Source organism: Meleagris gallopavo, chromosome 13, assembly GCF_000146605.3.
Source record: "Meleagris gallopavo isolate NT-WF06-2002-E0010 breed Aviagen turkey brand Nicholas breeding stock chromosome 13, Turkey_5.1, whole genome shotgun sequence".
Taxonomy (NCBI): Eukaryota; Metazoa; Chordata; class Aves; order Galliformes; family Phasianidae; genus Meleagris; species Meleagris gallopavo.
Window position 1 is genome coordinate 18,559,530 of NC_015023.2, and position 14,270 is coordinate 18,573,799.

Genomic DNA, 14,270 nt, shown 5'->3' on the forward strand with positions numbered 1-14,270 from the left:
CTTTTCACCTTTTGGGGGATTTGCAAACCGAATTACATGCATGTCCAGTGGGGGAAGGTTTAATTTTGACGATGGAGGGTCGTACTGTGGAGGCTGGGAGGACGGAAAGGCTCATGGCCACGGAATCTGTACCGGCCCCAAGGGTCAAGGTGAATATTCGGGCTCCTGGAGTCACGGCTTTGAGGTGTTGGGGGTCTACACTTGGCCCAGCGGCAACACTTACCAGGGCACCTGGGCGCAGGGCAAGCGCCATGGCATTGGCATGGAGAGCAAGGGGAAGTGGGTGTACAAAGGAGAGTGGACCCACGGATTTAAGGGACGGTACGGGGTCCGAGAATGCACTGGAAATGGGGCCAAGTATGAAGGCACCTGGAGCAATGGATTACAGGATGGCTACGGGACTGAGACCTACTCGGATGGAGGTAGGTGGTGTCTTGATATCTCCCAAGCTGGGGCAGGAAGTGTGGGTACCAGCGATGGGTGTGTGGGTACCAGTGAGGGATGTATGGGTATCAACGATGTGTGGGTACCAGAGATGGATGCGTGGGTACCAGTGATGTATGGGCACCACTGAGGGATGTGTGGGTACCAGGGAATGATGGATGTAAAGGTACCAGCAATGTGTGTGTAACAGTGAGGAATGTATGGGTACCAATGATGGATGTATAGGTACCGGGAATGCATGGGTACCAGTGAGGGATGCATGGGTACCAATGATGGATATTTGGGTACCAACAATCTGTGGGTACCAGTGATGGATGTGTAGGTAGCAGTGACCTATGTGTTCAGCCCCCAGGTTTGGGCTGAAGTCTGGGACATGGCAACCTGCTTGCTTGGAGTGAGGGCTGCTCACTGCCCCACAGGAGATAAGGCAGCAGCCAGCATGGCACCAGGCCACCTCTTTGCCACAGGTAGCCCCATATGTTCAGCTGGTCACAGCACCAGGCCTGCACACAGAAAGGCTTTTTTGGGAGAGGGGATGAGATGCTGGCACCTGAGCAATGGAGGACGAAGCAGGGAGGATGGGGTGGGCCAAGCTGGTGGGAGCAGCCCGAGTTGCACATGGGACAGGGCAGTTCTGCACCACTGTAACCTGTAGGATTTGCATGGAGTGGATGCAGCAAAGCAGGGCAGAGGGGAGCGGAGCATGCAGGGATGTCTGGGGCAGATCCACACAGCTCTATTGCAGCAAACCCTTTATATGAAGGGCCGAGGGCTTCGTGCACATCCTGCCTTCAGCCCCACACTTAATGAATTATGCCCAGGCAAAAGAATTTAATTCAGACAAGAGTCTTACATTCCTAGTTTACGGCTTAATGCTTAGCGTAGGGGCTCAGAGGGATCACAGAAGCTATTCTCTGCCGTCAACACAGCTTAGCGAGATGTGGAGGGGAAACCAGGATTAAATGGGGAAAAAAAAAAAAGAAAACCAACAGGAAAAAAAACAACAAGAAAACCCAATTGGAGCGATCAGCAATCGCCGGGCTAACGAGCTTTAGGGCCAAACTAGGGAAAACAGCTGGTGCTCTCCTTAAGTGGCTGTATCATCCTCTGTAGCGTTTCGGGGTCCTTCCATCTGGATTGCCACCATGATAAGAGCCAGGCCTACCTCCCTGCAGCAGGGCTTTGGTTTTCTGCTGGATGTGCACACCCCAAGCAGGTTCCTTATATTTTATGGCATTGTGGTTTACCAGGATGGCCACGGTCAGGGGACTGCAGGAACTGAGCTCCATCGCAGCCTTCCTGACAGGTGCTGCGAGAGCTTTCTCCAGCAAGCCTGGTGCTGCCCTATGATCAGACATGGTACCTGCAGCTCTTTGTGCTCTCTGAGGGAGAGGGGGAAGAGATCGCTTTATTTTTAAAGATAATTTGCTCAGGGGGGGCTTTCTCTGAGAGGAAAATACGGCTGCACCTTTTGTTTCAGATGCCTGGAATAATGCTGGGACTGGTTGGGTTTGGGTTTGGGAGCGATCCCTACATCTGACATCCTTCTGCTGGGAATAAAACTCAGGCAGTCTCACAGTGAGGGGTCAGGAGGAGGTGGGGTGGTGTTCTGCATGATATGAACTCCAGTGCTGCCCCCATACCACCCCCCCAGTATTCCAACCCCACTGGGGGCATTTGTATGGAGAGCCCACGGTGTTGGGGATTGCTCTGGCCCCATGCCTCTGTTGCCCCCACCCATGCAGGACAGCACAGGGTGCATGCCCAGGCCAGGCTGCATGCTGCTCACTGCTCTGAGAAGCTACCAGAAGCCAAGAGCTGCTGCTTCCATCTTGTTGGGCTGCCCAGCTTCCCTGTGCTCAGGACCAAAAGCCTCTCCATGCACGTCTTTGGTTTTAGGAAGAAGTGTGAGATGGGCAGGGGAAGAGGTCCGGAGCAAAACGCTGTCCCCTGGGGACTGTACACAGTGCTGGGAGAAGGGAATGGCTGCGTGGGGCCATACAGAGCTGCAGAGCTCATGGCCAGGTGCTGGGAATGGGGATATCCCATGCACACCCCCAAGGCCCACGCTCTCCGATCCCATTTTGGCACAGCCAAGGATGCACTTCACTAAACTCAGCTGCCAGCATCCAGGGAGTCTTTCCCAATCCCGCATCCCCACTTTGAATGGATCTGGACACCTTCAGACCTTTGGACACCAAACCTTGGTGAACTCTGTGCTCTTGGGTGCAAGAAGCCAATGTTTGCACCAAGGGCACCGTGTAGCTGTGGTACAGGGGAGGCAGCTCTGGAGAAGGATGTTTCTCATTAATCTATTCAAGTTATTACCTCCATCAAACTGAAGTATCCTAGAATCCTCGCCCCAGCATCTGTCACTTGCCACCTACAGATAAATATTCATCCCTTACATGCTATTTTTATAGCACATCAACCAGGGCTAGGGGATGGGCCCCTAAATGCACAGCCAGGCTGAGGAAGCAAGATGCCACCAAATCCCTGCCGTTCACTCCAATTTCTCCTTGTGCAATAGCGTGAAGGACCAACCCCAGAACTCCCCCAGCCATTACCAGCACTATTAGGGATGCAATATCTTGCCACGCACGCATCCATCGATGCATTCAGCTCAGGCGTGGCAAACGATGTCTCCCTGCTCAGCACCCCCAGCTCACAGCCCCAGGCACTGTCCCCCCACGTCGGGTGCTGCCAACCCCCACACCAGCTGCCCCCGCACACAGCTTGCAGAGCTCACACCTCCCACACTGCCACGCTCAGCACCGTGCACACACGCCTCTGCTCCCCACGCCGCTTCCCCACTCCATGCACAGACCCCCACTCTCTGCCCCATGCCCATGCAAACTTGCTTCCCTAAGCCAAGTGGTTGCATGCACAGCGATGCAAACATACTGCATGGGGCACCAATAAGCAAACACAGCCCCCTCAGGGAGACCACTTTGTGCTGAAGCTCCCTGGCATCGCTGCACACCCAGCCTATGTCTGTGTATCTGTAGCACACTTGTGCACCATCTTTTCCCATCCGTGCATCCTTATCCCACTGCCAAAACTGCTCGATGCCTCCTGCCCCATCCAGTAGCAGGATGATGTTATATAAAGCAAGAACTGGATGCTAGGGTTGCAGAGCACGTTTACTGGTTCAGCCCAGCTGGTAGCAGGTTGAATAGCAGGATCTGGGCAAAAAGGGCTGCATGCATCAGGGTGAGCATCCATTGGGATGAGCACCCAGTGGGGTGAGCATCTATCGAGGTACGCATCCATTGGGGTGAGCAGCAATGTCATCCAGTGCCACTGCATCGCCTTTGCTGGAGCAGCCTGGGCCCATTCCAGCCCTGGCAAAGCCATTCTCCCCTCCCTGTTTGCCCCAATGGGACAGGGTTTGGATGGAGGAACCTCTCTCCGAGGTCTCCATAGCCCATCCGGCCCTTGGACACTAGGTTTCCATCCCCATGCCCCATCGCTGTTCCCCATCCCTCTAGTTGTCTCCCCCAGCCCAACCTGTGTGATCCATGCACATTTTTTGAGAGGGCCACCCCAAAGGGATGGGCAGTCGCACCTCAGTGCTCATCTTGTGTAATGCTCCGTGCCCACTCACCTCCTTGAATCATCCCTTTGATAGATAAGTGAAATATAATTAGTGTTTTCATTGTTAGTGCCGTGTGAGTAGGCAAGTGGGATTTCTTGGCCCGGCCTGATACATTTTCCTGCTATGCACTGCGATACGATGGGGTGGGAGCAGCCTCTCCGTGTCCCATGTCACAACTCCATGTCCATCTCACCCCTGCAGTGGTATTGGTGACTCTTCCAGGTGATCTCAGCACCTGCGTTGGGAACTTTCCCATGGATGAAAATGGGAATTATTGTGCAAAAGCAAAAAGAGGCTCATAGGGACCACGGAGATGGAGTGGGGATGCTGCAGGACCAGGGAGGGGACACAGTCCTCAGCCCAGAGCTCGTTCTGGTTTACAGAGCATCCCCGCAACCTGGGCTTGGCTCTGAGGGTGCCTGCAAAGGAACACAGTGGTGACAATAGGAGAGCAGTGATCGAAATGCTGGGATGTAAAAAAATGAACTAAAATACAAAATGAAGATTCTGACCAGCTTCATTAAAAATAAATGACTCGGGCTGATGGTAATTACTGATCTCATTGGAACACGCTGCTTAGTCTCAGGTACTGCTCAGGACAGAAGAAGGATTTTGGCCCCAGGGGAAAGTACGGGACACAGAAACTGGCAGACAGCTCTGGTGCCTTGTCTGGCCTGCAGAGCCCCAGGGGAAAACACGGGACCCCCTCAGATCAATCAGCCCCACAACACATCTCCCCATGACTGTAATAGGGACCCCTCCAGTTCTGATGCGCAGAGTTGCTGCCCTTTCACCACTTCATCTTCATTATCTCCGTTAACTCACGGCCTTGTGGACACTCACTGCCCTTTTCATTGGGATCACCCTATAGGAGCAACACGGACAGTTCTCCATCGTCCTGCAATCATACAAACATAGACTGCACCAAGTTGGAAGGGATCCATGAGCATCACTGAGTCCAGCTCCTCGCTCCACAGCAGACCACTCCAAAACACAGGGACTGTTTGCTTCATGGAGATTCAGGGTCCCATCCTGCGACAGTGAGGTCTGCAGGAGGATGCAGAAGTGGGGCAGAGCAGCACCGTGGGGTCGTTAGGATGGGTCGTGTTGGGTTTCCTCATAGTTTTTAAGGCAAATGATGGGATATTTGCATGTGCCAAGAGGGAGCGGATCTGGTGTCCCATGGGGCTGTGTGACATCTGCTCCTGGAGCAGAACATTCTCTCTAGAAGCTCCAGCTTGTGGAATCATGTGATTTTTGTAAGATTTTTCGGCTTCATTTTTGAAGCAAAGTTCCCACCCAGACTATTGCAGAAAAGTCATTCTTACAGGCTTGGAAACCAGCAGCTGAGTGCTAAAAATGCCTTCTGTTGGGGAAAAGAAAAAAAAAGCCGTGGTTTTAAAATTAACCTGATTAAACTTGAATGTCTTGAATCAGGGAATGCTGATGTAGATGGATGATCTGCATTACTATAGACGCCTCCTGATGATGTAGAAGCCAGGCAGGACAGCGTTGGTGACAATCCCAGAGGGGACAATGCTGGCTTGGGGCATATCTTGTGAGACAGTTGAATAACTATCAGTTATAACCAGCAGGTGGATGGAAAATATTTGTATCTGGGGGGTTGATATTGGTGCTGCAAAGACTGAGCATTGGGATGGGATGTACCAAAGGCCCTCATCGTGCTCTGAATTGCACAGTGATAAGTAGAATAATATGGGGATCTGAGGGACTGATAGTGCATGCAGTGCTGCCCAACCCTCTTGGGTTCACCCAAACCCCATCCCTCAGTGCCCATCGTGGAGCAGTCAGCAATGAGTCCCGTGAGCCCTGCTGAGAAATGGGGTGAGAACAGAGAGTTTGTGAGGAGGATTACCTGATGGGGGATTAGCAGCCTTAGCATTAGCCCAATTTCACTCTGCTTTGTGTGAGGAGCACATTAGCCATAATGAAGGTGCTGAGCTATATGGTAATGTGTTTCCCACCCCTCCTGCTAAAGCTGTCCTGCCTCAGGCCTCCTTAAAATTACTGTATTGCAACAGCCGGGGCTGGGTGCTGCTGCTTTGCTTATTCTCTAAGGCTGATGACCATGCTTTTAGGACAACTGGAAATGTATTTTTTGGGTTCTCCACTCCTTCAAAGCTGTATTTCACCTGGCTGCAGGACCTGCTGCTTTAAGAAAGGTGGTGGCTGTCACATGTAGCACAGTGAGCTCCATCAGCATTGGCAATGCCAGGGTTTGGTTTTAGTTCCAAAAGTTTGAAGCATTTCTCCCTTCCCATCCTATCCCATCTCTCCCTTCTCCCCTCCCTGTGCCCATCCTGCACGCCTGTATCCAGCCTCACATTAAGCAATGACTAACATCTGTCACGTGTTTGTGCCTGCAGATCATATTTACATACTCAAAAATCCATACCTTCTATCCTTCTCTGTATAAGCACTTACCCAAGGGTATTTGCAGCAAACAGCCCACCAGGCTGCCACAGCAGAAGCATCTCCATGTTTTTATCATGGCAAAAGACCTCTGAGATCCCCAAGTCCATCCCCAACTCACCCCCACCATGCCCATAACCACATCCCTCAGTGCCACATATCCGTGGTTTTTGGACATCCCTGGGGAGTATTCCTACCCTCTTTTCTCCTCTCCACCTTCTCTGTGTCAGAATTCAAGAGATTGGCCTAATTATTGCAGTCGGATGTCTTTAATTAATACGTGGTGTTATTCAGCGATAAGAGAGGAGGGTGAGCATCCCAGGAAGGATCCTTCACAAGATAAACCAGCAATTTACAATTCCTAATTGCTTCTGCTGGATTGTGAACAGCAGACGGGCGCTTCGGACAGCTCAGACCACAGTTCAGAGTTGTACTGAGTTGCAGAAACAGGCTGGGAGGTTTGGATGACAGCCCTCATCCAACACAGCCACCAACCCAGGTGGTTCTGGCCTTGCTTTGGGGACGGTCCCCTGTTGTGTGGCAGCCCAGGCAGTTAAGCTCACCTGGAAATCCCTCAGACTGATACACGATGTTGGGCTATTTGTATTCCTCAATGCAAGAAAGTGAAGCAGAGCAAGGCAGGGCAGATCCACACAAAGCTCCCTTGTGCTTTGCCCCTGCCAGGGCTTTGTCCTGCTGACACTGAGCTGGCGGGCTTGTTTTGGGGGAAGCAAGTGAGCAGCCTGCAATCCCTAAAGCTCGTACTTAATGATTTTCCTGGAGCAGAGCCAAAGGACTCAGCAGCCTGCAACATGGCAGCTCCTTGAGTATGGGGGAGGGAGGAAAGAAAATGCAGCCATTGCAGCCCCATAAGTCTTGATGTCCTGTCCCCTTCCAACACCGCTGTGGTCAAGCAGGGAGTTCCACCTTTGGCCCAGGGGAGCCCCATGAACACTACTGGGATGCAGACAGCCCATCTTACCCCTGGCACCCTCCATCATTTGCTTGTTGCTCGGGTGGATCCTAAGGAAACCCCAGATTTGTCTGAATGTTGCGTCTGAATGTCTGAAGTCTGGGATACTTTGGACATTGCTGCTGGCCTTCACAAGATACTGATGGTCTTCCCCAGCAGCAGGATGAGGTTGTGGGTCGCAGGTGGCCCCCTGGCTTGGGGCAGCAGGCAGCAATACAGGCTCTCCCCACCCAACAGGAGGGATGGTTCCTTGCCATCACCCGTTGTCATAGATTGTATCTGGGTTAGAAAGGCCACTGGGGGCATTTTAGCTCTCCTTCCCCTCTGATATTATCTGGCAAGAGATACCAACTTGCACTGATGAATTGAGGTTTCTGGTGGCATCCTCTGCATAGCAAGACCAACCTGTGTGTTTGTTGCCACTTCCAATGAGACAGGGATAGAGACAGGTCTTCTCCTTTAGCCAAAACCCCCAGAACTCTTTGGCAGAGATGAAGAAGCAAATAGAGACACATCATTCTTCCTGGTGTCTGCAGTGCCTCAGCTCCTTCCAGAGCATTTTGCAAAAAAGCATCAAATTGGTCTTCCCTCTTCCCATCCATGTTGCAGGAGTGCTGCCGCACGACCCCATTTGCAGCAGGGAACGTGAGGGCTTTGCTCTGGGTTCCTGTTTCTGTGAGGTGCAAGGTTCCCTGCCCTGCTGTAGGGCCAACCCCAGTGTCTGATGGCTCTATGGGGACAACAGGAGCCGCCTGCAGACTCCTGAGCTCTTCCCAGAATGAATTTTCACTTCCTGAGCCAAGTGCTGAGAAAGCGCTGAATAACTGCAACAAATTAGATTACTCTTTGGTGCTTGTCATTTCTCAACAACATCCAAGCTGCTCGAGATTCAGCAATAGGACTTTTTCCTTGTTGTTCCATACGGTCCTGAGGGCGATGGCAATTCCCATAGGAGCTTGAAAAGGCATTTGGAAAGCAGCCAGCCTTTCTCCAAGGGGAGCGAGCCAAGAATCCACCAGACTCCAAACCACACGTGCCAGTGGCCAACGACAGCATCACCCGTCGTCTTCTCTCCGTGTTTCCATCCCCTCCCAACTTTCCTCATCTTCCCCATGATCCTGTTTCCTTTCTCACGACCCAGCTGCTCTTTCTGGTGGAGGAATATTCTCGCTGAGCCATCGTTGGGGATGACTTCATTTATTTTCTTCTAGCCTCAGGTTATCCCCTCCGGACGTGTTCATGTGCGTGCCTGCAGCCCCACTCTTCTTGGCATCGCCTGGTTCTTGGCCAAGTCCCGCCAGAGTAATTGCTCTGAGAGTCAAGAAGTCTTCCCTGGGGTAAATCCACTGCAAGTCAGCGCACAGCTCTCTGCTTATCCCCATGGGCCATTGTTTTGCTGCCATTATGATAAATTATGACAAAATTCTCACTCGCAGGGCAGGATCCGTCCCTCTTTTCAGCAGGGCAGTGGTGGCTGAGATGTTGTGCATCTGCTCTCATCCATGTCTTGCACCCAGCCTTTGGGATGCTGCATTCCCCCCGCGTAATCACCCCATTAATCTCATACAATTTGTGCTTTAGGAAGCACTTTGCAAGAGCTGATAGCAAGGGAACAGCTACAGAAATGGATGTGACTTTGGTTGTGTTAGCACAGCAAGCAGTAGATGCTTTGTCTCCTATGCTTCCTCTGCAATCCTTGAGGATGGAGGTGCTCTGCAGCTCAGGTTGGGTCCTTTTTGCATCAGAAGAGCTTGTCTTGCTACATCCTTAGTCCCACTGCATTTTGCAGCACCCCGGCTCCAAAACAGCCATAGCTGATCCATCCTGGCACAGAAAGTGGAAAGCAATAAAATCCTGTTTTCTCTGCAGGGAAAAAGAGTCTCCCAGCTCCTTGTGAGATTAAGCTTTGTGCACGTATCTGCAAATGTGAGAGGGCAGAGGTTAAGCCGGGTGGTGCAAGGGGAGGAGGTGACAGTGCTTAGCAATGCAGATCAGATGGCTCTGAGAGCTTCCAGCCTTCGTGGCCAAATCCTGGGATATTGAGGGGTTTAAGAGGTAATAAAGTCAGAAGAGGGAGGAGGGAGGGAACTCAGCTCCATGATCTGGAGGTGTCCATGAAGGTATGCAGATGTCCCGGAGGCCGTCGGGGAGGCAATCCCCATTGGCAATCCTCCACCCATGAGGGAGGCAGATGTGAGGTTTGGGTTTTGCTGTGCTGGGAGCAGCTCTTTGATGCTGGCAGTGCAGTAGCAGGATGGGCTGGCCGATGGGGCAGCTCTCCTCAGATCCCTGCATCCTCTGCTTAGAAAACTTAACCTTGCCAAGCAGATGCAGTGATTGCTCCTGGCAGTTGTGCAGCTTTAGGAGTAGGTTTTAAGGCCATGCAGAGATGACAGCTTCCTGGGCACCTCTGCCTTGCTGCAGCTGGAACCTGCTGTGACCAATTTGCTGCCTCTGCTCCAGCTGAGATGTGCTGTCACGCCTGCTCCGAGCCTGCTTTGTTCTGCTCCTTGCCACCGTCTCTGGTTTTCAGCAAAGGGCCTTGCTTGCTCTACAGTGCTTCATTTTAACCTGGTTTTTCAGCCATAGGTTTGCAAGGAGAGGGGGAAACCTTGGGAGCTTCCTGGGGCTGGGGACCAGTTGAAGGCTCTGATAGATGATATGCAAAGACTTTTCTCCCTGTCCCTCACCCATATGCTCAAATCCAACTACAGAACATGTCCCATGTCCCCCCGCCCCCCCTCCCCAAGATGTCTGCTGTCCATCCTGCTGTCTGTCTTGCTGTCTGTCCCTTGTTTGCCCCATGGCCAAGCACTGCTCCTCACCCTGCCCTGCAGGTGCCAGTCCTAATCCCAGCACTCTGCCTCCCTCCCAGCTCTAATCCTATAAATCCTGAGCAAATCCTCCCAGTGCCCCTTCTCCAAGGCAGTCTTTGCTTGGAGCAAGCATTTTTGGGGGGGTACACAGGGAACCGCAGCCAGTGCTGGGGAAAGACAGCAGCCTTAACCACTTCCTGCTTTTCCCTCTGTATAAAATGCCTTTAAACCAGAAGGGTGGTGGAAATTGTCATTCAGATGGGAAAGGCAAGCAACTGCCCAGCTCAGGAGGATCCAATGGGTGCTGATGGCTAAGGGCAAAGAGCATTTTGTGCAGAGCGGGGATGGAACGTCTCTATCAGTCTGAGCCAGAGGGGATCTGCTGGGCTGTTGTTATCAGGGCTGTTTCACGTGAGGGGCACTATTTTAAGACTATTTAAGTCTCCCTTGCCCTGATACCACACAGTGCTGGACCCTACTTTGGCATTGCCCCGGGCTGGGCTCAGCAGCGCTGGCTGGGCACAGAGCCTGCCCAGGGCTTGCAAATCCACCCAGCAAGGGCTTAGCCAGGTGGTGAATCACTGCACTGTGAGACAGCCCCAAAAAGATTAAAGCTGACCTAAGAATAAAAACAAGCTCTGCAGTTCAACCGATAGGGATAACATGACAAAGCGTGCCAACAGGATGGGATTGCAACCCCAGGGCAGGAAAGCAGCAGATTACCACTACACATTGCAGTATACAGGGCATGCAGATTGTGCTTGGGTGGTGTTTTCCTACCTGGATTGGTTTCTTGTGGCTCCATTTTCCAGCACGGATGGCTTTAACCCGAGGCACAGCAAGATGCAGCGTGCATCCCTGCAAACTGCCAGTTAGGTAACTCCAGCAAGTGCCCACGCAAATGGAGGAGTTCAAGCAGGGGCACGTTTCTAAGGATAATAACCACACAGATATATCCCCACGAGGCTTTTATTTCTATAGAGCTTCTCCCTTCTGCTGCACACATGAAAGCATGATGTACAGAACAAAATACATGGTAATACACCAATTGCTTTCACCACTGCCGGCAGCAGATGGGGTGGATTCTGCTCCTGGATGAGAACCCCAGCCTGCCTGCACTTTCCTTTTCCAAGTTCAGGCTGGATCTAAAGGGCAGCCCAGGGAAAGAAGGCTCCATTTGCCCCAGTGCCTTGCCTGGTTCCTAGCAGCCAAAGCGCACACCTGCAAATTGACCCAGATGTTTTACTTTCTTCCCACATTGGGATACTATGACTGTAAAGATGGGGTTGGGATCTGGAGCTGCACTTTGCTGTTGGGAGTCTGTGATGGGTGGCAAAGCCTTTGGCTATGGCAAATGAGAACAAGCCCAAATGCAGCAGCCACGGATACAGAAATGATGAAAAAGAACTTTTTGCCTTCAGAATGCCTCAAGTAGGCAGGGATCTCCAGCAAGAAATGCCCTCATCTCCACTGCCAACTCTTAAATGAGTTCTGGGAAGGGGTGGATCCTGGCTCCAGCCCTTCCAATCACTCGGGTATGTTGCTTACACCTGAGCTGCCCTGGGTTGGCCCTGCCTTCCCACCAGGTGCTCCGTCACTGCTTCAGACTGTGACTTAGCATTTCCACTACAGAGTCCGAATGTTTCCAATAATAACAGGTCCCAACGATAACAGCCCAAGCAGGCTGACGCTACTCCTTTCCCACAGGATGCATCACAGGATCATTCGGGTTGAAAAAGACCACTATGGTCACCAAGTCCATCCTGCCATACCCACTGACCATGTCCCTCAGTGCCACATCTCCATGGTTCTGCAACACCTCCAGGCACGGTGACTCCACCACCTCCCTGGGCAGCTGTGCCAGCGTGTCACCACTCTTTTGGAGAAGAAATTTGAACCCACTCTTTGCTTTTGCCTCCCCAGGGACGTATCAGGGCCAGTGGGTCGGAGGGATGCGCCAGGGGTACGGCGTCCGTCAGAGCGTTCCCTACGGCATGGCTGCGGTCATCAGGTCACCCCTGAGGACGTCCATCAACTCCCTGCGCAGCGAGCACACCAACGGCACGGCCCTGCACCCCGACTCCTCGCCTGCGGTGGCCGGCAGCCCCGCCGTGTCCCGAGGTGGCTTTGTCCTCATGGCCCACAGCGATGCCGAGATCCTCAAGAGCAAGAAGAAAGGCATCTTCCGCCGGTCGCTGCTGAGCGGGCTCAAGCTCCGTAAGTCCGAGTCCAAGAGCTCCTTGGCCAGCCAGCGGAGCAAGCAGAGCTCCTTCCGCAGCGAGGCCGGGATGAGCACGGTCAGCTCCACCGCCAGCGACATCAACTCCACCATCAGCTTGGGCGAAGGCGAGGCTGAGCTGTCTGTCATCGAAGACGACATTGATGCCACCACTACCGAGATCTACGTCGGAGAGTGGAAGAACGACAAGCGGTCGGGTTTTGGGGTGAGCCAGCGCTCCGACGGCCTGAAGTATGAGGGCGAGTGGGCCAACAACAAGCGTCACGGCTACGGCTGCATGACCTTCCCCGATGGCACCAAGGAGGAGGGCAAGTACAAGCAGAACGTCCTGGTCAGTGGCAAGAGGAAGAACCTCATCCCGCTGCGGGCCAGCAAGATCCGCGAGAAGGTGGATCGGGCCGTGGAGGCGGCCGAGAGAGCGGCCACCATCGCCAAGCAGAAAGCGGAGATCGCGGCCTCCAGGTAGGCACCGAGGGGACGTGGGAGGAGGTTTGTGTCCTATAGAGGATAAAGGCTGTTGCTTGGGGGACGTGTTGTGGTGCTGGAGGCTTGGGGGATGTTGAGGTGGGTGTTGGTCGATGGTGCAGCCTTGGCTGCATCTGTGGGCTTGCTTCTTTTCTGCAAACTCAAGCCTTCGTGCTTACCCATGGTTAAACTTCATGGATTTTTCTCAAAAACGGGATGGATCCAGGCTGAATTGCCCCTCGTGTTCATTGTAAGCAGGTTGAGGGTGCACGACTATCCCAAAACGGCAATAGAGGATCGACCAGAGCAGTGCACTCACTGAGGGCCATGTGAGGGTGGCTGCAGCATGGTGGGATTGGGATTCTGAGTCCCTGGGTGGGACAGGCAGCTGTCACTTGGGAGGTCCTGGGCTATTTTCCCCATCTCTCCCCAGCCTAATAGGAGAAGGGCTCCTGCAATGCTGTTTCCCCAAATCCTCTCTCAGACTCAGCCCAGAGAAACCACCGTAAGGATGGTCTGTGCCATTTCAGGGATCAGATATGGCTGAAAAACAGCAGAAGAGGAGGGAAGAAAAAACAACAGGGTGATATCTAGTTTTAGCTTAAAACTATGTCCAACTCAAGTGCCTTGTAGCCAGCTCCCAAAATGTGCATAGAGCATGGTGAGCTGCAGTGAGCAACCAGAAGAGAGGTGAGCTGAAGAGGAAAGTCTCTTCTGCTGAGATCAGGGATCTCTGCAGCACTTTGGGGAGTGGTTTATTAAAGCACGGGTTTTTCTTTCTGTTTTCTGACCAAGTGCTACACGTAGAACCCAGGGCTGTGGATAGGGAAAAAAATCAGGCACCTCCTCAGTCTCCTGTGCTGGATTAATGTTGGATCTGGATCATTTGTATTCAGTGTCACACTTGAAATCTTTATCAGCACGTCTGCTGATGACTGATCTGCAATGTGAATGAGACTCCCAGGCCTGCTTGGGGAGCATATTTGGACTTGATGTTTTCTAGCTGATGTTGGACCAAGCTGTTGTCAAAGCTTTAAAAAAAAAAAATCCCACTCGAATGCCAGGTAGGGAACAGACTGCAGAGCAGAGGAAAGACCAGATCTTTCCGTGTGATGAGAGGATGTGAACATCTTGAGACAGTGGGCTGAACCCTGGAAATGAAGATCTCCTTTCTGAGAGCCTGAGCATCCCCAGGTGGTTCCAGTTCTGGAACACCATGAGAGCAGGAGCTGGGAGGGATGTGACCCCCCCAAGCTGGAAATGCTTTAATGAGTTGTTGGCATGTAAGGCTCTACCTCTAAT

General features: G+C 52.5%; 1 protein-coding gene across 1 annotated transcript; it reads left to right on the forward strand.

Moving 5' to 3' along the window:
* Nucleotides 1-6: 6 nt before the first annotated feature.
* On the forward strand, nt 7-12,987 carry LOC100550763 (junctophilin-3). Its single transcript, XM_010718205.2, has 2 exons — nt 7-422; nt 12,188-12,987. The coding sequence occupies exons 1-2, from the start codon at nt 41-43 to the stop codon at nt 12,967-12,969; spliced, it is 1,164 nt and encodes a 387-aa protein (XP_010716507.1). The 5' UTR covers nt 7-40; the 3' UTR covers nt 12,970-12,987.
* Nucleotides 12,988-14,270: the final 1,283 nt, after the last annotated feature.

What these genes read in the sequence shown, in the direction of transcription:
- LOC100550763 (XM_010718205.2), top strand. Translation starts at nt 41, where the DNA reads ATGTCCAGTGGGGGAAGGTTTAATTTTGACGATGGAGGGTCGTACTGT. An exon ending in TGAGACCTACTCGGATGGAG is followed by an intron (nt 423 to 12,187) that starts GTAGGTGGTGTC and finishes TTGCCTCCCCAG; the next exon opens with GGACGTATCAGGGCCAGTGG.